The sequence below is a fragment of the Oncorhynchus mykiss genome, chromosome 10, assembly GCF_057628025.1.
Source record: "Oncorhynchus mykiss isolate SJ-2025 chromosome 10, ASM5762802v1, whole genome shotgun sequence".
NCBI classification, from domain to species: Eukaryota; Metazoa; Chordata; class Actinopteri; order Salmoniformes; family Salmonidae; genus Oncorhynchus; species Oncorhynchus mykiss.
Genome location: NC_143031.1, coordinates 64766104 through 64792894, shown reverse-complemented (window position 1 = coordinate 64792894; position 26791 = coordinate 64766104). Strand labels below are relative to the sequence as shown.

Genomic DNA, 26791 nt, shown 5'->3' with positions numbered 1-26791 from the left:
GTAAAATGTGGTGGTGGATCTTTGATGTTATGGGGCTATTTTGCTTCCACTGGTTAAGGTCACTTTAACCAGTACCAGGACATTTTAGCCAAAAACCTGGTCGCAAGTGGATCTTCCAGCAAGACAATAACCCCAAGCACGCATCAAAATCCACAAAGAAATTGTTAATTGCCCACAAAATCTACATACTCTGTCTCCGGACTTGAAACCCACTGAGTAACTGTGGTTTGAATTGATTGAAGAGGACAGTCTACATTGTTGGACATAAGAGACTGTAAAAACACCAGCAAATCAACGCTGTGGTTTTAATTTTTGGAAATCTGTTCCACAGTATTCCACGCCTAATAGAGAGATATGTAAGCAAGGTTAGAAATTATTATGTTGTAGTCAAATATTATATCTGTTTGGGCTTCTTGCAGTCAATATGCAGTCTACAAATGATTTGTAATTATGTTCTGGGCCCTGACCATCCGCGCAAGAAAAAACAGCCCAGGGCTGAATCTAGTTGATGATCCCTGTTGTAGATAGCCTGTAGAACATCTACAAATGGAAAATATGGACTATCCATATAAAGTGACCCAATTTTTTTTGAGCATACAATATGGTATTTGAATGATTTATTTCATACAGACATTTTTGCTAATTTTTTATCAAGGGTGTCAGTAATTTTGGACCCCACTGTAATCTTTTTCACACTTAAGACAAAATGAATCAAGACCTGGGCCCGTATCCACAAAGAGTCACAGGTTCCCACCTGTCTACATAGTCTTATTCAATATAATTTAAAAGGCTAAACTGACCCTAGATCAGCACTCCTACTCTGAGAGGCTTTGTGGATACGGGCCCTGACCTAATACCATTCAGACAGTAGTTCACAGTGGGCTCACCTCAGTGAGACTGTATGTGGTCCTGTGCTGCTCAGCTGGTTCCACGGTGGGTTCAGGAGGTGGTGTAGTCTGGTTATCCTCCATGACCAAGGTCCCCTCAGGGTTCCCCGGACCCTCCTCACACCCCTCCTCTTTCCCCAGCAGCACCTCCTCTTCCTGGAAGAGACAGGTCATACAGATTATACAGACACTCCTTCAGATACGTACACACACACACAATAAACACACTTTCAACATGGAGTATTAACCCATCCCCACTACGTCTGAGTCCTATACTGTAGTTACAGAATGACTTCATTGGTGTTAAACCCCTCTCATGGTGTACATAAATATGATGTTGGGGTTAAAATAAGTCAGCTATTAAAAGTCAAAAGTCATCTTCAGACAAACCCGACAGTGTTTGTTAGTGTGTAGGTATATTTAGCAAGTGTATAGCTAACTGCCCAAATAAAGGAAACACTTGAGCAAAAGTTTCCCTTCATATTGGCTACCAATGCTAAAATAATAGATCAAAGTGACATTGAAAGAGGGCTCTCAAAGGAGCATAGGGGGTTTAAAGGGTGTGTGGGTCTCAGTCACCATATCTCAAACCAATTCTGGAGCGGTACCCGAGAAGGCGTTATACACCACCATCAACAAAACACCAAATTTCTTGTGGAAGAATGGTGTTGCATCCCTCCAATAGACTTCCAGACACATGTTGAATCTATGCCAAGGTGCATTGAAGCTGTTCTAGTGGGTCGTGGTGTCTCAATGCCCTATTAAGACAGTTTATGTTGGTGTTTCCTTTATTTTGGCACTTACCTGTATAAATCCAAATCAAATCAAATTTTATTGGTCGCATACACATATTTAGCAGATGTTATTGCGGGTGTAGCAAAATGCTTGTGTCCCTAGCTCCAGCAGTGCAGTAATATCTAACACTTCACAACAATACACACAGATCTAAAAGTAAAAGATAGGAAATAAGAAATATATAAATATTAGGATGAGCGGAGTCTGGAGTATAAATGTGATGGGATGTGTAGACATTATGGGCAGTATGTGGATAGAATAGTATATACAGTACCAGTCAAAAGTTTGGACACACCTACTCTTTATTTGTATTATTTTCTATATTGTAGAATAATAGTGAAGACATCAAAACTATGAAATAACACATATGGAATCATGTAGTAACCAAAAAAAGTGTTAAACAAATCAAAATATATTTTATATTTGAGATTCTTCAAAGTAGCCACCCTTTGCCTTGCTGACAGCTTTGCACAAAAACATTTGTAAAAACATATGAAAAATAAAACACGGAAGTATTCAGAACCCTTGACTTTTTCCACATTTTGTTAGCCTTATTTTTTTCTAAAATAGATTAAATATATATTTTTTCTCAGCAATCTACACACATTTCCGCAAATTAATTAAAAAAACAATACAATACCAAGCATCACGTCAGGAGGAAACCTGGCACCATCCCTACGGTGAAGCATGGTGGTGGAAGCATCATGCTTTAGAGATATTTTTGGGAGAGTACAGAGAGATCCTTAATGAAAGCCTTCTCCAGAGCTCTCAGGACCTCAGACTGGGGCGAAGGTTCACCTTCCAACAGGACAACGACCCTAAGCACACAGCCAAGACAACGCAGGAATGGCTTCGGCACAAGTCTCTAAATGTCCTTGAGTGGCCCAGCCAGAGCCCGGACATGAACCGGATCGAACATCTATGGGGAGACCTGAAAACAGCTGTGCAGCAACGCTCCCCATCCAACCTGACAGAGCTTGAGAGGATCTGCAGAGAAGAATGGGAGAAACTCCCATGTGCCAAGCTTGTAGCGTCATACCCAAGAAGACTCGAGGCTGTATTCGCTGCCAAAGGTGCTTCAACGAAGTACTGAGCAAAGGGTCTGAATACTTGTGTAATTGTGATATCATAAATGTCTAAAGAACCTGTTTTTGCCTTGTCATTTTTGGTTGTCATAACTCTCCTGTGAAGATCTGAAGGATCAGGTTACAATGAGTCTGCTCTACAGTGACCTCTCTCTCCCGCAGAGGGGAGAGGTGGCGGGGGCCACGTTATGGCGGTCATAAAATACTCTGCGCCTCTGGGCTCTGCAGTTTTGGGATTGGAATGTGTGACTTTGGGACAAAGAGAGACATGCCAAAACTCCTACATCCCCAAAATTGGAGAATTAAACAATATTTCTAGTTTGGAGAATGTACAACCGGTCCATGGACACTAAAGGAACAGTCATGTCGAGTTTGTTTCATTTAGCGACCTCATGAAGGACAGAACATCACTGTACCTTTGTTTGTATACACTTCTCAATTATGGGGTTTGCATCTGAATGTTGTATAAAATAAATGATTAAGCATAAGAATACTTTTGGAAAGATAACAATGTGATTTTATTCTTCTAAATGAGAATTGTTTTTCATAGTAACTTATGATCAGTCAGTGGCCATGTCCCCGTGAGCACAGACATTATACCCAAACGTCATGGAACGCCCCTTTCCATAAAAGGACTCGTGACAAAATTTACATTGGACCAGAAAGCATGGAGCTGTCACTACATTTTGACAAAAGAACGCAGGATGAGCTCCGCATGTTGGAAGGGCTACCACTCTTTAGACCAAGAAGACTAAGGCGTGAGCCGGATGGTGCAAAATTGTTTAAACTACAACTCTACCAAAGGACAAGACCAGAGAATGTGGAGATCATCCCCAATCTGAAATGGTTAAGAAATCTACAAACTAAAATACCAATTATTCAGTCTGCAGCTGTTTAAACACTTTAGTCCGGTAAACGCATCCAATCTAAGAACAATGGTACTCTGAAAGATCTATTCTCAAGAACGTTTCCCGAATGGTACTCTGACGTATCCATTAAAACAAGCTTCAACTACGAAAGACTGATCTCTGGTGTACAAACCAGAGACTTTCTGTCAACTGACTATCCAGCATACGCACTGGCGATCACAGAGGACAACAAAGGCATACACTCGTAAATATGTAAATTGCTAATTATTTTCGAATGAGCGGTTGTTCATGTTCAAAATATTAGCATTTCCATGAGTGTACAGTCAGGGCCAAAAGTTGAGAATGACACAAATATTAATTTTCAAATCTGCTGCCTCAGTGTCTTTAGATATTTTTGTTAGATGTTACTATGGAATACTGAAGTATAATTACACACGTTTCATACGTGTCAAAGGCTTTTATTGACAATTACATGAAGTTGATGCAAAGAGTCAATGTTTGCAGTGTTGACCCTTCATTTTCAAGACATCTGCAATCCACACTGGTATGCTGTCAATTAACTTCTGGGCCATTCTTGCATAATCAATGCTTGGAGTTCGTCAGAATTTGTGGGGTTTTGTTTGTCCACCCGCCTCTTGAGGATTGACCACAAGTTCTCAATGGGATTAAGGTCTGGGGAGTTTCCTGGCCATGGACCCAAAATATTGATGTTTTGTTCCCCGAGCCACTTAGTTATTCCTTTTGCCTTATGGCAAGGTGCTCCATCATGCTGGAAAAGGCATTGTTCGTCACCAAACTGTTCCTGGATGGTTGGGAGAAGTTGCTCTCAGAGGACGTGTTGGTGCCATTCTTTATTCATGGCTGTGTTCTTAGACAAAATTGTGAGTGAGCCCACTCCCTTGGCTGAGAAGCAACCCCACACATGAATGGTCTCAGGACGCTTTACTGTTGAGATGACACAGGACTGATGGTAGAGCTCACCTTGTCTTCTCCTAACAAGATTTTTTTCCGGATGCCCCAAACAATTGGAAAGGGGATTCATCAGAGAAAAGGACTTTACCCCAGTCCTCAATCCCTGTACCTTTTGCAGACTATCAGTCTGTCCCTGATGTTTTTCCTGGAGAGAAGTGGCTTCTTTGCTGCCCTTCTTGACACCAAGCCATCCTCCAAAAGTCTTCGCCTCACTGTGCATGCAGATGCACTCACACCTGCCTGCTGCCATTCCTGAGCAAGCGCTGTACTGCTGGTGCCCCGATCCGGCAGCTGAAACAACTTTAGGAGACAGCCCTTCTTCACAACAATTGAACCGCTCTCCTTGAAGTTCTTGATGATCCAATAAATGGTTGATTTAGGTGTAGAGTTCATTCGGGAAATAGAGACTATTTAAACATTTTCCCGTGATGCCCCGACCTCCTAGTTAATTAAAGTTAACATTATTTTTATCACGTAATGAATAAATACACATAGATAATTGACTTGATAATAATAGTCTTCACATTTAATGATAGGCACGTTACGACAGTGTGTAAATTGACGAGGGGAAAAAAACGATTTCATTAATTTTAGAATAAGGCTTTAATGTAACAAAATGTGGAAAAAGTAAATGTGTCAGAAAACTTTCTGAGTGCACTGTATACAAGTATTCAAACCCATGAGTCAAAACATTACAAATCACCTTTGGCAGTGATTAAATCTCTGTGTGTTTCTGGGTAAGTCTATAAGAGCTTTCCACACCTGGATTGGTCAACATTTGCCCATTATTCTAATCAAAATTCTTCAAACTATGTGAAATTGGTTGTTGATCATTGCTAGAAAACCATTTTCAGGTCTTGCCATAGATTTTCAAGCAAAATGAAGTCAAAACTGTAACTCGGCCACTCAGGAACATTCACGGTCTTCTTGGTAAGCAACTCCAGTGTAGATCTGGCTTTGTGTTCCAGGTTATTTGCCTGCTGAAAGGTGAATTAATCTCCCAGTGTCTAGTGGAAAGCAGACTGAACCAGGTTTTTATTTTTTTAGCTCCATTCCATTTATTTTTTGTCTTGAAAAACTCCCCCGTCCTTGACGATTACAAGCATACATTTAACATGATGCAGGCACCACTATGACTGAAAATATGTATTGTATTTGCCCCAAACATGCCACTTTGTATTCAGGACAAAAAGTGTATTGCTTTGCCACATTTTTTGCAGTATTACTTTAGTGCAAACAAGATGAATGTTTTGGAATATTTGTATTCTGTACAGGCTTCCTCAGTCAATTAGGTAGGTGTTGTTGAGTAACTACAAAAATGGTGTTGATCCATCCTCAGTTTTCTATCACAGCCATTAAACTCTTTGACTGTTTCAAAGTCACCATTGGCCACATGGTGAAATCCCTGAGCGGCTTCCTTCTTCTCTGGCAACTGAGTTAGGAAGGATGCCTGTATCTTTGTAATGACTGGGTGAATTGATAGACCATCAAAAGTATAATTAATAACTTCATCATGCTCAAAGGGATATTTAACGTCAGCTTTCAAAAATATTTTTACCTATCTACCAATAGATGGGTAAAATACGTGCCCTTTACGAGGCATTGGAAAACCTCCCCGGTCTTTATTTGGTTGAATCTGTGTTTGAAATTCACTGCTCGATTGAGGGAACTTACAGATAACTGCATGTGTGGGGTACAGAGATGAGGCAGTCAGAAAGAAAACATGTTAAACAGTATTATTGCACACAGAGTGAGTCCATGCAACATATTATGTGACTTGTTAAGCACATTTTTTACTCCTTTACTTATTTAGGCTTGCCATAACGAAGGGGTTGAATACATATTGACGACATTTTAGCTTTTCAATTTAAAAAATGTTTGTAACATTTTAAAAAACATAACATTATGGGGTATTGTGCCTAGGCCAGTGACAAAACATCTCAATGTAATCCATTTTAAATTCATGCTTCCACAAAATGTGGATAAAGTCAAGGGGTGTGAATACTGTGAGGGCACTGTATGTTTTGTGTTTTCCCCCCACACTAAATACAAACATACACATATGAACAACAATTTACAGACACACACAAAAAACAACTACAGCTCATCTGCCCAGATCCACATGCTCACACCCCCATCCCTAGTGCCTGCATTATTGTTTGCTATTTTGTTTTTCTAGGTCGCCCATGCTATTTCAATAATACATAATTTGATTGTTCCATTGTGTAATGATGGTAGATTGATTGATTTCCAGGATTTTAGTGTATATTTTTTCAAGATAAGAAGAGAATCGTCCAGCCCATTGGGTATCTCACTACACCCCCATATTCCATGTCTTGACATTTGCAGATAGACAGATTAAAATTAACATTGTAATACTTCTGACATCCAATTTTCTAACTCAGCCCATAACTTTTGGACTTCATAGCTTTCCCAGAATGCATGGATTATTGAGTTATTTGTGAATTTTGTGTCTTGTATAATGAATTCTATCCATTGGTTTATACCGGATTAAGTGTACATTTGTTAACTGTAATTTCATTAGTTATGCGCCAACATTCCCTCCATCATGTGCCAACATCAGTTCTTTTTAAGTGTTGGCTCCAATAGTAAGAGATTGTCAGGTGGATATGCTCTCTGTAAGGTTTTGTATATCTTATCTATCATATGAACATCCTTTACTGACTTCAATGTCTCTCTGATGTCCAAAAGATTTAAAATCAGCATTTTTTGATATGTAACTTTAGTTGCATGTACAGTATTTGAATATATCCTCATTGGTCAGTCCAAAATTGCTTTTTAATTCTGTCAACAGGAGGGGGGTGAGAGAGGACATCCCTGTCTTGTGCCCCTTTCTAAAGCAATCTCATCAGGTAATGTATTATTTGATTTATGATATTGATATCACTTATTTAAATATATTATTTCTCCTGGAAACTTGAAAGCTTCTAAAGTTTTGAATAGAAAAGACCATTTGAGACGGTCAAAAGCCTTTTCGGCGTCAACAGCCATTATTGATAAATCTTTCTCGTTTTTTTGCGTATTGTATTAAACACGTCCTTGTATTTGTTTGTGTCTATTTTTTTTTAAACCCTGTTGATTGATATGTATCAAGTCTGGTAAGACTTTTGCCATGCTAATGCTTATAAGCGTTGCTATTATTGTATTGTCACAATTTATTTAACTTGTGGGTCTATAATCAGCATGGGACTCTCCAGATTTTCCTGGTTTTAATATAACTGAAATAACAGTTTGATACATGGAACTAGGTCGTACTGAACTGAGTGACGAGTGTTGTCATTTGTGTAAAGAGGTGCACTACTTTGCCCCAAAATGTTGAATATAATTGTAATGGGAAAGTCATGTTTTAACAGTATCCAATATTTATTTTCGGGCGATCTGTTTTTAGTGATTGTTTTTTTGTCTGCTGATAATTGCTTCAGGGTTCTTGAGTCTAAGGCTATAGGAGCCATCCAATTGTTGTTTAATTCTGATTTATATACATTTTCATATAAGCTTTTAAAATGGTAATTAATCACGTTGTTTCTAATTACCACATTTGTATCTTTTAAAATATAAATGTAGCGTTTTGTTAGAGCTGCGAGATAGTTACCAGATTTATTTGCCATTAAGTAGTATGCTTTATTTGAGTTTAACCTGTAGTTGTAGGCTCTCTTCAAAAGTAAAAGATCATATTCCTGCTCAAGTTCAGATAATACATTTTCTTGTTTGCCTTGTAAATGACTTTTATCAGCTTTTTGTAAGATAGTGATTTATTTTTCTTACAATTATCATTTCTAAATCAGATTTAATTTTTGCCGAGTATCAGTCCCCTAATATACACTTTAAAAGGCATCCCAAATTATATTGAGGGTCGGCTTTTCTTTGTCCTCCATTTCTACATTTGTAATGGTTTTTATTCTTTTGTTTACGTATTTAATACATTTCGGGTCCAGAACATGCGCTCTGTTCATTCTACAGATTCTGTCGCTAAGTGTATTTTCTGTTTGTGTAATTAAGCATGATTACCAGACAACGATCCGATATCACTATCATTCATTTTTGAATCTAGTAAATAGTTTAGTGCATTTTTAGGAATAATGTGTCAATTCTTGAATAGATTTTCTTACTTTGAGAAAAAAAAGTAATTGTCTTTGGTAGTTGGGAATAGTAGTCTCTAGGTGTCCTGTAAATGATTTGTAGCGATGACATATTTCAGCCTCTGGAGGCTCCCTAAATTTGCCTTTTTTATTACTACCTCTGTCAATGTTATCGAACGTGTAATTTGGGTCACCTGTCCTGAATAAAAGGTTCCTGTCTGGATTTGATCTAATATAGTTTGCATTACATCTAAGAACACCAGATTTCAAAATTGTGTTATTGATGTAGCCTTGTTCTGTTCAATGTTCTCTACATATATATAGTACTCTAAATAACCCAATTCATGTTGTTTAGTTAAAAAGAATACAAGATCAAAATGGCTGACACCATTCAAACCAATGAGGGTTCAGAAATGTAAAGCCAATTATCTCAGAATCATCTTCTTGAAGATAGAACCTTGGAGTCATAAAATCTCGATATGTAACATACTTTTTAAACTTATACTACTGTTCAAAAGTTTGGGGTCACTTAGAAATGTCCTTGTTTTTGAAAGAATCGCACATTCTTTGTCCATTAAAATAACATCAAATTGATCAGAAATACAGTGTCGACATTGTTAATGTTGTAAATTACTATAGTAGCAGGAAACGGCAGATTTCTTTTTAATGGAATATCTACATAGGTGTACAGAGGCCCATTATTAGCAACCATCACTCCTGTGTTCCAATGACACATTGTGTTAGCTAATCCAAGTTTATCCTTTTAAAAAGTCTAATTGATCATTAGAAAACCCTTTTGAAAACTGTTGTTCTGATTAAAGAAGCAATACAACTGGCCTTCTTTAGACTTGTTGAGTATCTGGAGCATCAGCATTTGTGGGTTCAAAACGGCCAAAAACAAAGAACTTTCCTCTGAAACTCGTCAGTCTATTCTTGTTCTGAGAAATAAGAAATGCAAGAAATTGCCAAAAGCTGTGTACTACTCCCTTCACAGAACAGCACAAACTGGCCCTAACCAGAATAGAAAGAGTAGTGGAGGCCCCAGTCCACAACTGAGCAAGAGGACATGTACATTAATGTCTAGTTTGAGAAACAGAAGCCTCACAAGTCCTCAACTGGCAGCTTCATTAAATAGAACCCGCAAAACACCAGTCTCAGCGTCAACAGTGAAGAGGCGACTCCGGGATGCTGGCCTTCTATGCAAAGTTCCTCTGTCTAACGTCTGTGTTCTTTTGCCCATCTTAATGGCTTTTTCTTTGCAACTCTGCCTAGAAGGCCAGCATCCCGTAGTCGCCTCTTCACTGTTGACGTTGAGACTGCTGAGAGATGGTTTCTGATAATGGGCCTCTGTAAGAATCTGCCGATTCTAGCTACAATAGTCATTTACAACATTAACAATGTCTACACTGTATTTCTGACCAATATGATGTTATTTTAATGGACTTTTTTTGTTGCTTTTCTATCAAAAACAAGGACATTTCTATGTGACCCCAAACCTTTCAAAGGTAGTGTATTCTATCCAGGAATATTCAACACTGAAATCTATGGGTCATCTGTGCATCTGTGGGTCTTTTCAGCTGACAACGATGAAAATGTATATTTGTCTTTAATGCCGGGTTTGATCTAAATGTCAGAAGCTATCCAGGGGAATGGTTACTTTTTATGTTAAAGAGTGGAATGTTTTTTCTGCTGGTGCATCCTGAGGTAGCTCCTCTCTGATAACCTCTTCCCGCAGTGCGTACTGGCGAATGGCTTCGCTCCCGTGTGGACCTTCAAGTGCATCTTCAGCTGGTCCTGGCGGGAGAACCTCTTCTCACACTGCGTGCAGCTGTAGGGTTTCTCCCCTGTGTGGACCCTCTGGTGCCTCTTCAGGTGACCAGCCTGGGCGAAGCGCATGTGACACTGGGTACAGCTGAAGGGTTTCACCCCTGTGTGGACTCTCAGGTGCCTCTTCAGGCTGAAGGAGTGAGAGAAACTGGCCCGGCACAGGTGGCAGCCAAATTGTTTCTCCCCCGTGTGCACCCTCTGGTGGATCTCCACCTGTTGGGGAAAACTGAAGGCTTTCCCACAGAATGAACACAGGAAGCGCTTCTCTTTGGCGCTGCCACCTTTACTGATTCCGTCTTCACTACTGTCATTTGTCAATGGGCTTGTGTAGTCATTTAGTGTTGAGGCACTGACATTGTCTGAGGTCTGGTTTAACATTAGGAGACTGTGAGGAGGACGAAGGCCAGGGAGTGTCTGTGTTATCGCAGGGTCCATGTTACAGTTGACAGATCCTATAGAAGACAGGCTGAAGGCAGCACCTGTTAGAGGGTTAACCTGAGGCGCCATCAGTCTTTCTGAATCACAATTATAGGAGCAGGATGGAGCATCGTAAGCGAAGTCTGTACTCTCCCGCCGCATATGTTCACTTTCCTGTCCCCGCAGACCAAATCTATGCCTCGCCCTGGTCTCAGCCAGTCTGTTGTCATGGAGACTAAGTTCAGATGTCGTTGTGTGTTCGACTATCTGTTTCTGGTTGTGGTTAACAGCGTTGTTCCCCAGCCCAGAGTTGAGGATGCTGTCCCATCCCCTGACCTCCACTATGTCACCTCTGGTCCAGGCCTGCTCGGTGATGTTGTTCGCTGGGCCCTTGGCTGCACCGGTCTGGGAATCCAAGATGGCCGCCCAGTCTGCTCTGTTAGTCTCCAGCCATCCACCTATATGAAGAGTTTAGAAAATAGACTTTACAAACATGGCAGGGAAGACTCTACATATGGAGTTTTTTTTGTAAATTACCTGTCAAATTCATACATAAGTTGTATTGATTTCATTAAAGAAGAAAAATCAATAGCCACTATTCCCGTTGGAAGATCTAATAGTGTATGTAGGCTATATGTGGGTTTTTCTAACCACTAGTGAGGATTTCCTACACTGGACAAGTTGTTACAGCTGTTGATAAGTCACTGATAATAATCGTCCCATTTCTTTTTCATGTCATTACATTAAGATATAAAAGGGGGAACTTAGCTCTATATTCAATACAATTCACATCTTCCTTTAAAACTTGTTTAACCATTCTCATGGTGGGTGTCTTAATGGATTTGTCCAAAATCAGGTGACATAAAACATAACTTTTCTGTCCTTGCATTTATGGCTGTGTAAGTTGTTGTATCATATATTAAGCATTAATCAGTTCAATAATACTTTAAACTTGAACCCTGTAAGAATCATTGATCTAGCTGTCTGACAGTTTTTTTGTACCGAGATCTCGGAAATGCAGTGCAACTACGTAACATTTCGTGTCTCCTTACACTGAGGATACAAAACATTAAGAACACTGCTCTTTCCATGACAGACTGACCAGGTGAATCCAGTTGAAAGAGCTATGATCCCTTATTAATGTCACTTGCTAAATCCACTTCAAATCAGTATAGATGAAGGAGAGGAGACAGGTTAAACAATTAGTTTTAAACCAAGACAATTGGTGTGCCATTCACAGGGTGAATGGGCAAGTCCAAAGATTGAAGTGTCTTTGAACAGGGTATAGTAGTAGGTGCCAGGCGTAGGGCTGTGGCGGTCATGAAATTGTCAGCGGGTGATTGTCATGCAAATAACTGCCGGTGTCACGGTAATTGACCATTAATTAACAAACACCTTTAGCATCTCCTGGCTTCCACTGATCCATGTAATATAGACTACACCACAATCCATCCATTATTTATTTTACACAGGTCTAAAGAAACATGATATTAAGAAAATGTAGCCTATTTCAGAAGAACAGAATAGCCTATTCTGAGTTGTCCATACGTTAGGCACTGATCTGGCTATACCATATGGCTGTGGGTTACACTCGTTCATTTAGCAGAGAAGATTTGCTTAGAATTCCATGACATTATTTCATATAATTTAATAGTATGAAGAATACAATTGAACATAGCTGACTAAAATAAAGGATATTTTCCCCAAACGATTTGAGGGGCTATTCAGTGTTGAGCGCTTAACAAAGAAACAGGTCCTCCTATCTGCTAAAGTTAAGAGATATTTATGCAACTTTACAAAAATGAGGCTATACGTTTACATGTTTTATTCATTCTAGCTGCATGATGTGACTAATGACAATTTTAAAAAAGTTGCATGAAAGACATAAACTCTGCTCTGTTTCTTGCGCAGGCTGCACACACTTCATCGTCTCTCATTCACTATTTGACAAGCACTTGATAATATTATCACCCATCAGACTATTCTGAATTTAATATGGTTTACATATAGCCTACTAATATACAGTACCAGTCAAAAGTTTGGACATACCTACTTATTCAAGGGTTTTTCCTTTGTAGAATAATAGTGAAGGCATCAAAACTATGAAATAACACACATGAAATCATGTAATAGCCAAAGAAGTGTCAAAACAAATCTAAATATATTTTAGATTCTTCAAAGTTGCCACCCTTTGCCTTGATGACAGCTTTGCACACTCTTGGCATTCTCTCAACCAGCTTCACCTGGAATGCTTTGCCAATAGTCTTGAAGGAGTTACCGCATATGCTGAACACTTGTTGGCTGCTTTTCCTTCACACTGCGGTCCAACCCATGTCAAACCATCTCAATTGGGTTGAAGTCGGGTGATTGTGGAGGCCAGGTCATCTGATGCAGCACTCCATCACTCTCCTTCTTGGTCAAATAGCCCTTACACAGCCTGGAGGTGTGTTGAGTCATTGTCCTGTTGAAAAACAATTGATAGTCCCACTAAGCGCAAACCAGATGTGACGGCGTATCTTTGCAATTTGCTGTGGTAGCCATGCTGGTTAAGTGTGCCTTGAATTCTAAATAAATCATAGACAGTGTCACCAGCAATGCACCCCCACACATCCTCCACGGTGGGAACTACACATGCAGAGATCATCCATTCACCTACTGTGCATCTCACAAAGACACGGTGGTTGGAACCAAAAACCGTAAATTTGGACACATTAGACCAAAGGACAGATTTCCACTGGTCTAATGTCCATTGCTCGTGTTTCTTGGCCCAAGCAAGTCTCTTCTTATTATTGGTGTCCTTAAGTAGTGGTTTCTTTGCAGCAATTCGACCATGAAGGCCTGATTCACGCAGTCTCCTCTGAACAGCTGATGTTGAGATGTGTCTGTTACTTGAACTCTGTGAAGCATTTATTTGTGCTGGTAACTCGAATGAACTTATCATCTGCAGCAGAGGTAATTCTGGATCTTCCTTTCCTGTGACGGTCCTCATGAGAGCCAGTTTCATTATAGCGCTTAACGGTTTTTGTGACTGCACTAGAAGAAACTTTAAAAGATCTTGAAATTTTCCGGATTGACTGACCTTCATGTTTTAAAGTAATGATGGACTGTCGTTTCTCTTTGCTAATTTGAGCTGTTCTTGCCATAATATGGAATTTTAACAAATAGGGCTATCTTCTGTATACCACCCTTACCTTGTCACAACACAACTGATTGGCACAAATGCATTAAGAAGGAAAGAAATTACACAAATTAACTTTTAAAAAGGAACACCTGTTAATTGAAATGTATTCCAGGTGACTACCTCATGAAGCTGGTTGAGAGAATGCAAAGCTGTCATCAAGGCAAAGGGTGGCTACTTTGAAGAATCTCAAATATAAAATATATTTTGATTTGTTTAACACTTTTTTGGTTACTACATGATACCATATGTGTTATTTCAAAGTTTTGATGTCTTCACTATTATTCTACAATGCAGAAAATAGTAAAAATAAAGAAAAACCCTGGAATGAGTAGGTGTGTCCAAACTTGACTGGTACTGTATGTGTGGAATTATTTTGGATTTAGAATGCCTAATGAGCCTACTCCTGTCTATACAGAAATAAATTAAATAATTCAAAATAGGCTACTAAAGCATGATTTGGCCACAGAGCATCATTTGCTTAACTTTTGGATTGTTTTAAAATCGGTTTGCCTACAGTCGGAAGGAAAGGCAGCGAGTGCAATTTGGGCAGATTAATGTTGAGGCATATCTCAATATTTCAAAATACAATTGCGGGACAATATAGTTTGGAAAGCAAATGCTTATTGCTGTAAAGAGAAGACAATGAAAATACTAAATCTGTCTTTTAGTTATCAAAATTATCAACTTAATTGAACAAACAACAGTATAGCCAGTATATCTTATTGGCACCAACGGATAGCATTAGCATTATCCCCAGGGAGTGAGCACTGCGCATATTCACCATCATTGTTGGGTCAGTGCTACTTAAAAGTTTGTTTTTGGACAATAACTTCCTCCTTTGTGTCTCCCCTTCCCGTAGGCATATTATATGAACAATTATTTAATTTTTGATCTGTTTGTCAGTATCAGCAGAATAGCGTACCTTGTAATTTGTCGAATTAAAAAGATTATGTTAATGTCCAGTCATATAAAGTGTAGTAGAATTGCATAAAATATGTTTATAAAAGGCCACTTTCCTGTGCAAAGAAAGAAACGTATCTGATATAGCCTATAGTCTAGACCTACTCTACACTATACCAGCTCAGTCATGCATTGAGCAGTCTTTTTTTTTCAAACAGTGATTGAGTTATATTGTTCGCCTAAATTATGACTATCCAATCTACTCACCACATAACGAAGACTAGGCTCTCTCACATAAGTCTGCAAATGCGATGATGCATGGATTGCATTTTTATGGTGAAAATTTGATTCCCCAAACTTGACACACACACCGCCTATGTATGCCAGGTAGGCTACACTGGTTGTAAAGAGGATTAATGTGCTTAACTTTAAGAATTTAGCAATAAATCTAGCAGCACAAGAAAGCTGGGATCCTCTTTTGAATAGTGGACAGTCAAAACTCTGTTTTCACACGCGATTGCGCAATGACTGGACCTACCGGACCAGGACCAAATCCACGTCATTCACATGAAGAAAAGACTGAGATACAGGGGGGCGCAGATCCAGGTGCCTTGTGAGAATTCGGCCGGGAGTGGTTAACCGCCTCTACCATCCGCTCTATTGGCCAATGTGCAATCACTGGAGAATAAACTCGATGAACTCCGTTTGAGACTATCCTACCAATGGGACATTAAAAACTGTAATATGTTTCACTGAGTCGTGGCTGAATGACGACACGGATAATATACAGTTGGCTGGGTTTTCTGTGCATCGGCAGGACAGAACAGTTACACCCGGTAAGACGAGGGTTGATGGTGTGTGTCTATTTTTCAATAACATCTGGTGCACAACGTCTAATATTAAGGAAGTCTCAAAGTATTGCTCACCTGAGGTAGAGTACCTCATTATAAACTGTAGACCACACTATCTACCAAGAGTTTTCATCTATATTTTTTGTAGCCGTCTATTTACAACCACAAACCGATTATGACATACTCTCAATGCAAACAATAAAATGCTCATCCAGAAGTGGCGCTCCTAGTGGCCGGGGACTTTATTGCAGGGAAACTTACATCCGATTTACCTCATTTCAACCAGCATGTGCAACCAGAGGACACAGAGATGCATACAAAACTCTCCCTCGCCCTCCATTTGACAAACTTTACCATAATTCTATCCTCAAGCAAAAACTAAAGCATTAAGTACCAGTGACTTGCTCAAAAGAAAGTGGTCAGATGACGCAGAAGACGCTACAGGACAGTTTTGCTAGCACGGACTGGAACATGTTCCGGGATTTATCCAATGGCATTGAGGAGTATACCACCTCAGTCACCCGCTTCATCAATAAGTGCGTCAACGACGTCGCCCCCACAGTGACTGTACGTACATATCCCAACCAGAAGCCATGGATTACAGGCAACATCCACACTGAGCTAAAGGCTAGAGCTGCCGCTTTCAAAGAGTTGGACACTAATACGGATGATTTTCTTAGAAGAAATTCCGCTATGCCCTCAGAGGAACCATCAAACAGGCAAAGCGTCAATACAGGACTAAGATTGAATCCTACTACACCGGCTCTGACGCTCGTCGGATGTGGCAGGGCTTAAAAACTATTATGGGCAACAAAGGTAAACCCAGCCGCCAGCTGCCCAGTGACGCAAGCCTACCAGACGGGCTTAACCAGTTGAGTCTATGGGGGCGCTATTTCATTATTGGATAAAAAAAACGTGCCTGTTTTAAGCGCAATATTTTGTCATGAAAAGATGCTCGACTATGCATATAATTGACAGCTTTGGAAAGAAAACAGTCTGACGTTTCCAAAACTGCAAAGATATTATCTGTGAGTGCCACAGAACTCATGCTACAGGCGAAACCAAGATGAAACTTCAAACAGGAAATTAGCAGAATTTCTGAAGCTCTGTTTTCCATTGTCTCCTTATATGGCTGTGAATGCACCACGAACGAGCCTGCCCTTTCTGTCGTTTCTTCAAGATGTCTGCAGCATTGTGACGTATTTGTAGGCATATCATTGGAAGATTGGCCTTAAGAGACTACATTTTCCAGGGGTCCGCCCGGTGTCCTTTGTCTAAATTGGTGCGTAATCTTTAGGTGCGGGCATTTTCTCCTGTGATTCAGGAGAGAAAGCACACTTCCACGGACGATATATCATCGAAGAGATATGTGAAAAACACCTTGAGGATTGGTTCTAAACAACGTTTGCCATGTTTCAGTCGATATTATGGAGTTAATTTGGAAAAAAGTTCAGCGTTTTGATGACTGGATTTTCTGTTTTTTTTGGTAGCCAAACGTGACGCACCAAACGGAGCGATTTCTCCTAAACAAATAATCTTTCAGGAAAAACTGAACATTTGCTATCTAACAGAGTCTCCTCATTGAAAACATCTGAAGTTCTTCAAAGGTAAATTATTTGATTTGAATGCTTTTCTGGTTTTTGTGAAAATGTTGCCTGCTGAATGCTAACGCTAAATGCTACGCTAGCTAGCTACTGTTACACAAATGATTGTTTTCCTATGGTTGAGAAGCATATTTTGAAAATCTGAGATGACAGTGTTGTTAACAAAAGGCTAAGCTTGAGAGCTAGCATATTTATTTCATTTCATTTGCGATGTTCATGAATAGTTAATTTTGCGTTATGGTAAGGGCTTAAAGGGCTTAAAAACTATTATGGGCAACAAAGGTAAACCCAGCCGCCAGCTGCCCAGTGACGCAAGCCTACCAGACGGGCTTAACCAGTTGAGTCTATGGGGGCGCTATTTCATTATTGGATAAAAAAAACGTGCCTGTTTTAAGCGCAATATTTTGTCATGAAAAGATGCTCGACTATGCATATAATTGACAGCTTTGGAAAGAAAACAGTCTGACGTTTCCAAAACTGCAAAGATATTATCTGTGAGTGCCACAGAACTCATGCTACAGGCGAAACCAAGATGAAACTTCAAACAGGAAATTAGCAGAATTTCTGAAGCTCTGTTTTCCATTGTCTCCTTATATGGCTGTGAATGCACCACGAACGAGCCTGCCCTTTCTGTCGTTTCTTCAAGATGTCTGCAGCATTGTGACGTATTTGTAGGCATATCATTGGAAGATTGGCCTTAAGAGACTACATTTTCCAGGGGTCCGCCCGGTGTCCTTTGTCTAAATTGGTGCGTAATCTTTAGGTGCGGGCATTTTCTCCTGTGATTCAGGAGAGAAAGCACACTTCCACGGACGATATATCATCGAAGAGATATGTGAAAAACACCTTGAGGATTGGTTCTAAACAACGTTTGCCATGTTTCAGTCGATATTATGGAGTTAATTTGGAAAAAAGTTCAGCGTTTTGATGACTGGATTTTCTGTTTTTTTTGGTAGCCAAACGTGACGCACCAAACGGAGCGATTTCTCCTAAACAAATAATCTTTCAGGAAAAACTGAACATTTGCTATCTAACAGAGTCTCCTCATTGAAAACATCTGAAGTTCTTCAAAGGTAAATTATTTGATTTGAATGCTTTTCTGGTTTTTGTGAAAATGTTGCCTGCTGAATGCTAACGCTAAATGCTACGCTAGCTAGCTACTGTTACACAAATGATTGTTTTCCTATGGTTGAGAAGCATATTTTGAAAATCTGAGATGACAGTGTTGTTAACAAAAGGCTAAGCTTGAGAGCTAGCATATTTATTTCATTTCATTTGCGATGTTCATGAATAGTTAATTTTGCGTTATGGTAATAAGCTTGAGGCTGTATTCACGATCCCGGATCCGGGATGGCTAAGTGCTAGAGGTTAATGCATTTTATGCTTGCTTCCAGGCTAGCAGCACTGAAGCATGCATGAAAGCACCAGCTGTTCCGGACGACTGTGTAATCATGCTCTCTCTGTAGCCGTTGTGAGTAAGACCTTTAAACAGGTCAACATTCACAAGGCCAGACGGATTACCAGGACATGTACTCGAAGCATCCGTGGACCTACTGGCAAGTGTCTTCACTGACATTTTCAACCTCTCCCTGACCGAGTCTGTAATACCTACGTTTCAAAGAGACCACCATAGTCCCTGTGCCCAAGAAAGTGAAGGTAACCTGCCTAAATGACTCACATCGGTAGCCATGAAGTGCTTTGAAAGGCTGGTCATGGCTCACATAAACAACATCATCCTGGGAAACCCTAGACCCACTCTAATTCGCATACCGCTCCAACAGATGACGCAATCTCAATTGCACTCCACACTGCCCTTTCCCACCTGGAAAAAAGGAACACCTATGTGAGAATGCTGTTCATTCACTACAGCTCAGAGTTCAAAACATAGTGCCCACAAAGCACAGGACCCTGGGACTAAACACCTCCCTGGACTTTGACAGGCAGCCCCCAGGTGGTAAGGGTAGGTAGGCAACAACACATCTGCCACACTGATCCTCAACACGGGGGCCCCTAAGCGGCGCATGCTTAGTTCCGTCCTGTACTCCCTGTTCACCCATGACTGCGTGGCCAAGCACGACTCCAACACCATCATTAAGTTTGCTGATGACACAACAGTGGTAGGCCTGATCACCGACAACGATGAGACAGCCTATAAGGAGGAGGTCAGAGACCTGGCAGTATGGTGCTAGGACAACAACCTCTCCTTCAACGTGAGCAAGACAAAGGAGTTGATCGTGGACTACAGGAAAAGGAGGGCCGAACTCACCCCCATTCACATAGACGGGGCTGTAATGGAGTGGGTCGAGAGTTTCAAGTTCCTTGGTGTCCACATCACCAACGAACTATCATGGTCCAAACACACCAAGACAGTCGTGAAGAGGGCACGACAACCCCTTTTCACCTTCAGGAGACAAAAGATTTGGCATTGGTCCCCAGATCCTCAAAACGTTCTACAGCTGCACCATCGAGAGCATGTTTGACAAATAAATGTAGTAGGCCTAGAAAGCTGATGAGATCCTCTTTTTCAAAGAGGCCATCAAAACCCTTGATTTTTGATTGCATTTACATTGATGTCAGAGTGATTAGAGCAGGGCTATCCAACCCTGTTCCTGGAGAGCTACTGTCCTGTGGGTTTTCACTCCAACCTTGTTCCTGGAGAGCTACCGTCCTGTGGGTTTTCACTCCAACCCTGTTCCTGGAGAGCTACCGTCCTGTGGGTTTTCACTCCAATCCAATCTACCACACCTGATTCTAATAATTAGCTGGTTGATAAACAGATTAGTTAAAACTGGGGTTGGAATGAAAACCTACAGGACAGTAGCTCTCCAGGAACAAAGTTTTATACACTCAGTGTATGTTACGGGGTGAAAACCGTTTAAGGGCACACAAATTCCACAAAATATATGCGATCGCAAAATCGAATGCTTCCAACCGAAATGAGTCACCTTAACTTGATACATAAAACCTAAATCAATACTGTCATTCTTCAATAATAATAATACATAATACTTGTTGGATGCGCATTGTGTCGAGTTTAATTACGCTGTGATATTTTCACACATTATCATCAGAACATTTCTTCCTGGATCAGATGAATGACAGTCAAGTGAGGAAGAGCGGTTGTAAAGTGCAGTAAAAAAGGTGTTCGCGAAGAATGTCTCATTTCTTACACCTGTGAAGACAGTTGTGCCTGGATCCAGTTTGGATCCACTATCCTTACCAGATTGATGTTGATCATAAGTTATTTTCTGCTCGATTTACAGAAGGTTCTTGTTAGATTTAACAGAGAAAGCATCAAGGTAATGAGTTCATGTTTTCATATGTGTTTGTGCCTCGGATTCGACACCGAGTCTACTGTGCGCAATTGATAGACTATTGCGCAACACCCAAGCTATTCCAATGAATTATTCTGGATATAATGACAACAAATTACATAGCCTAGTGGGCTTCAACATGATATGATCTAATGACAAATACATTGTAGTTTCCATGTTACGCCTGCAATATTATTAAGCCCTATATGTACAGTTGTATAAATTAGACAATTGTATAACATTGAGGTCCTTGAAAATTACAATTAAGTCCTTGAAAATATCCCTGAACGTCCTTGAATTTGACTTCCCAATGTCTGTATGAACCCTGCTTAAATTATGTATAATCCTTGGCCTATTTTGTTGTATAAGTGGAGTTATGGGCCAATTTACATATATTCCTCTAAGTACACATGTGGAACTGCGTTAAAATATTTGTTTTATTTTGATTCAAACCATTTAAAAATGTTGATCCTAATATTACACATTGGCCCCATTATTTATAAAAATGTGTATGTATCCCTTACCTTGCTCCCCCATCTTTAGTCCATTCAGCAGGTCAATGTTCTCTGGTCCATCTTCTATTGTCTCCTCTTTGACCAGCAGCAGATCAGGCTTCCCATCCTCCATGTCTACTGACTGTAAGAGATACAGGGTGAGAGGATGTTGGATAAAGAAATCTGAGTACCCTGCTATAGAGCATATTCTGATTGGGTAATGAGGGATTGCTATGAGTACTATGCAAACATGTTAGTTGATATGATTACTTACACGCTTTAATAATTGTATAATTAAAATGCATGGTCAAGACCTGGGCCCGTATCTACAAAGCGTCAAATAGTAAGAGTGCTGATCGAGTTTCAGATCCCCACCTGTCTATATAGTCTTATTCATTATTATCTAAATGGGAAAACTGATCCTAGATCAGCAATCCTACTCTGAGAGACTTTGTGGATACGGGCCCTGACCTAATACCATTCAGACAGTAGTTCATTGTCAGCTCACCTCAGTGAGACTGTGTGTGGTCTTGTGCTGCTCAGCTGGTTCCTCTGTGGGTTGTGGAGGAGGTGTAGTCTGGTTTTCCTCCATGACCATGGTCCCCTCAGGGTTCCCCAGACCCTCCTCACACCCCTCCTCCTTCCCCAGCAGCACCTCTGGACCCTCCTCCTGGAAGAGACACTCCATCAGGTATGTACAAACAGATAATAAACACACTTTCAACATGGAGTGTTTACCCATCCCCACTATGTTTGAGTCCTATACTGTAGTCACATAATGAATTCACATTTGTTAAACCCACCATGGTGAACATAAATATGATGTTGGTGGTAAAAACAAGTTAGCTATGATAAGTCAAAAGTCATCAGACTACAATATTTTGACTTGTACAGTAGGTGTTTGTTAGTGTGTGGGTATATTTATTAAGTGTATATTGGTTATAAATCCTTGTCGGGTATATGCAGAATAGGGTGAGATCAGATGTGATATTAAAAGAGTCTCTGTAGCTATGTTTCCATCCAATTGGTGACACATTTTCAATGCGAATATTCTAAAATCAAAAACAATATGCACATTTTCCCACCAGAGATGCGTTTCCATCAAATTTACTTGTGGATGAAAGGCTGTGTGATGACGTAGTGCACATAATACATTCTACAGTTAAATTCCATGTACCGAATAAATGTGGGTTAAATGGGTTTCCATCACATTTTTAACTCTATTGATGTTTTTCTCAAAAAAAAGAATGTAGCGGGTGTCCCCACTCTGGTATTGGCAGTGCGCTCTAGCCAATAGCGCTATCTGCACACTGTTGGCTAGAGCGCACGTATAGCCTACATTATGAGATTATTATTATGGACATAAGAGCGAGATTGTTTGTATTTATCAAACGGCAGCCAAGCATCGATCATCATGTCACCAGAATAAGACCCTCGATATTTATCGGAAAGGACCATCTAGCTCGTCACCATGCGCTTTTACCACCCTGTGAAATTCATCATTATTCATTTCATATTTAGCCTAATAAACTGTTTTCCTGTTTTTTCGTAGTGGGAGAACCACAAAACATAAAAGTGTTTCCACCAACATTTCTCACATAACTCATTTTAGCAGACACAAAAATATCCCACCTTGTCTAGTGTACTTCGTTTCGTCAACATTTGGAATGTTTACCGGAAATGTTTCTGTTTCCATCAGGCCAGTCATTACATTTTCTATCCGATATGTATTTTTCTCACATAAAAAGGTTGGATGGAAAACTGGTTAAATACAGTCTTAGAATGAAAAGTCTCATTTTATGTTTATTAAACATAAACAAGTGTTAAATAAACCATATGAAAACATCATATAGCCTACACAGTACAAACACAATATGTGACAGACTTCTTAGGCTTATATATCACACAATGTCTGGATGCAATATTCTACCCAGGAATTTTCTACACTGAAATCTGTTACTCTCGTTATTCCAAATGCATCTGCAGATCTTCTCTACTGACAATGAAAATTCAACTCTGTCTTTAATACAGGGTTTGATCTAAACGTCAGAATCTATCGAGTGGAATAGTTACTTTCTATGTTATAGAGTGGAATGATTTTTCTGCTGGTGTATCCTGAGGTATCTCCTCTCTGAGAACCTCTTCCCGCAGTGTGTACAGGCGAATGGCCTCTCTCCCGTGTGGACTTTCAGGTGCATCTTCAGGTGGTCCTGGCGGGAGAACCTCTTCTCACACTGCGTACAGCTGTAGGGTTTCTCCCCTGTGTGGACCCTCTGGTGCTTTTTCAGGTCGCCAGCCTGGGCAAAGCGCATATGACACTGGGTACAATTAAAGGGTTTCACCCCTGTGTGGACCCTCTGGTGGATCTCCACTTTTTTGGGGCAGCTGAAGCCTTTGTTACAGAACATGCAGAGAAACCGTTTCTCTTTACTATTGCCTGATGTGGCTCCTCCTTCCTGAGCCTGGGCTCTAGCTGTGTCGTTTGAGTTCAATACCTGATTGAAAAGGACGTGGCCGTGTGAATCGGAAGGCCCCATCGACATGGACACTGGGTCGCGATCCCTGAGCGTGTGTAAAGTGGAGAGGGTAGGGACATTTGGATTTGTCTCTAAGCTTCCCCTGTAATCTAAGAAAGATGTGCCCTGTGAGTGTCCATCTCCTAGGTGACTATCTGCATTCCATGTGGGAGGAGCGTCACCCTCCACTTTCACAGTCACCTCATCTATCACTATAACCTCACCTTTCTCATCTAGGCACCCTTCAGAGTATACACTACTACTGTACTGGTTCCAGTCCCCTCTAGACAGATCAGTCTGTGTCTCTAAACCCAAGGGCATGTTGCTAGAGTCCATCTCTGTAGCGTAAGAACAAGACGGATCATCACCGCCAGTGTCTAACACGTCACCATCACCATAGGAATTAACCGTCCTCTGGCTCTGGAGAAATACTGGTAAGTACTCTGAACCGGGAGCAGGACAGCCCAGTTTCCCCAGCCTCTCTGGGTCAGATCCTGTGTGTAAGAGTCTGTGTGTTACAGTTAATGTCTTGGTGTCTGTCTGTGACTTGAGGACGACGTTCGGCGTTCCACTGACCTCCGTGATACTGCGCTGGGTTCTGGGCTGCGCTGGGGCAGTGGTGGGGACCTCCGTGATTACAGGGGGCACTCCGGTCTGGATGTCTCTGCTGCGCCATAGGTCATCCTTTCCATCAGACCTCTCCTGCTTAACCCCAGGACCTGCAGACTCTGCATCTGCAGACTGACACAAGAAGAGAGGAGGTTATTACTGGTACATGAGTTTAACTAGATAACAACGTTGTCGGGAAGTCTCACAAGCTCCCATGTGGCATATAAATAAGGGTGTTCATGAATAGCTGAGGGGTTGCCATTCTGAAATAAACGGGTCACATTTGATGTAATTTTGATCTAATACTATTACACTAACCTCTATCACGATAACGTGCTGGGTTGAGGTTCCACTCCCCTCATCAACAGTGATTGGTTGGTCATCACTCCATGTAGTGTGTCCTGCTGGCTTCACAAAGCTCTTGTGGCCTCGAGTGAGATGTCCTTCACCTGCGAGAGTAAATAGGGGGGAAAAAGAGGTGTTTAGGTTATGGACTGTCAATGCTCAACTATATACTGTACACTATTGACACATCTAGAATTGGCAAGGATGTAAAGTAACATTTAACATATCTTCTTCATATACTATTGATAGATTTATTTATTATAATCCATGCCTCATATTGTATTCAATTAGTAAATCATAGGAAATGCATTAAACATGAATCTGGTTAGAATATGATAGTGTCTTTGTGCAAGATAGCTAAGTAATCAGGGGATTTATTGCATACTATCCAAAAACTGACCATGATCCAATTCTAGTTAGCCACATGTGTAGAATGGGAACGGGGCGACAGACACTGAGCTATATATGAAAGGCAACAGGCCGCGCACCTCGGCCTTAAGCAAAATGTACCTCTTGCCAATCCTCTGTAACGGTCGAGGATCTTGACACTACTGGGACGACTGGCGAGGACGCGCTCTCGTGCCACCTTCAGTTCCAGTAGTTGTAGTTTCCTTCGCAATCCCCTGTTTTCTTTTTGGCCTTGAGAAATTTCCAAACGAAACACTGCATAGTCGTCGTCTACGAGTTTACAGATCTCTGCCACGGCGGCGTTCGCTAGCACCTCCATGATGGAGGCAATTTGAGTGTGAAAAACCATACAGTTAGCCATTGTTAGCAGCTAACTAGCATTACCTAGAAAACATATATCAACCAAGTCCTCTCTCCAACGCGAATTAAATACTACGTGGGGTAAGTATGTGATGCTGTGCAGTTAAATTAGTCATATTTTGAGTTCCATGGTGTTAATAAACGTCTAAATAAAACCGTGAACGTGGAAATTGTTCTTGGTCGTTTACTTCCGTTTACATGGATGGGCGGCGTCATAGTTCAAAGGGTATGCGCTGGTGACGCTCATGAAACCAGTTCGCTTGCACGTTTTCTACGTTGCGGAAGGGTTTGTACTGAACAACACGTTTCCCCAAAACTTTATTGTATGTTCTTGAACACACTTTTTTTTTGCTCCCGTTTGGTGGTTGTATCAAGGTGTGCCTTGAAGCAATAAGAGAGGTACGGTATTGAAATGGCAGTGGCCATGCTGGCAGTGGCCATGCTGACAGTGTTCATCAACCCACCCTCACACGATTAAATTCATACAATGTTACTTGAAAAAAAACTGGGACATCATATAAACTGGGACAGCTTAACCCTTAGATACCCAGACCCAGTTTTTCTTGCAAAAAAAAATCATGAGTGATAGGAATGTTCAAGGAAACACCAAATAACATATTTCTGTGGGGTTTGGTTTACATTACTTAATCTCCGATGTTACATATACAGTGGGGCAAAAAAGTATTTAGTCAGCCACCAATTGTGCAAGTTCTCCCACTTAAAAAGATGAGGCCTGTAATTTTCCTCATAGGTACACTTCAACTATGACAGACAAAATGAGTTAAAAAATCCAGAAAATCACATTGTAGGATTTTTTATGAATTTATTAGCAAATTATGGTGGAAAATAAGTATTTGGTCACCTACAAATAAGCAAGATTTCTGGCTCTCACAGACCTGTAACTTCTTTAAGAGGCTCCTCTGTCCTCCACTCGATACCTGTATTAATGGCACCTGTTTGGACTTGTTATCAGTATAAAAGACACCTGTCCACAACCTCAAACAGTCACACTCCAAACTCCACTATGGCCAAGACCAAAGAGCTGTCAAAGGACACCAGAAACAAAATTGTAGACCTGCACCAGGCTGGGAAGACTGAATATGCAATAGGTAAGCAGCTTGGTTTGAATAAATCAACTGTGGGAGCAAATATTAGGAAATGGAAGACATACAAGACCACTGATAATCTCCCTCGATCTGGGGCTCCACGCAATATCTCACCCCGTGGGGTCAAAATGATCACAAGAACGGTGAGCAA

At 40.6% G+C, this 26791-nt stretch overlaps 1 protein-coding gene across 2 annotated transcripts; it reads right to left on the bottom strand.

The window, feature by feature from the left end:
- Window positions 1-8521: 8521 nt before the first annotated feature.
- LOC149980164 (uncharacterized) lies at window positions 8522-25769 on the bottom strand. 2 transcript variants are annotated; one of them, XM_090187453.1, is made up of 6 exons: window positions 25277-25769; window positions 24740-24870; window positions 24389-24553; window positions 21805-21966; window positions 21327-21438; window positions 8522-11410 (listed from the first exon to the last, which is right to left on the bottom strand). In XM_090187453.1, exons 1-6 carry the CDS (start codon window positions 25533-25535, stop codon window positions 10374-10376), a joined length of 1866 nt encoding a protein of 621 aa, XP_090043579.1. In that variant the 5' UTR covers window positions 25536-25769; the 3' UTR covers window positions 8522-10373. The 2 variants fall into 2 exon arrangements, with proteins under 2 accessions (XP_090043579.1, XP_090043580.1); XM_090187454.1 differs by having other exon boundaries at window positions 22929-24553; window positions 25277-25755.
- Between the last annotated feature and the right edge of the window lie 1022 nt (window positions 25770-26791).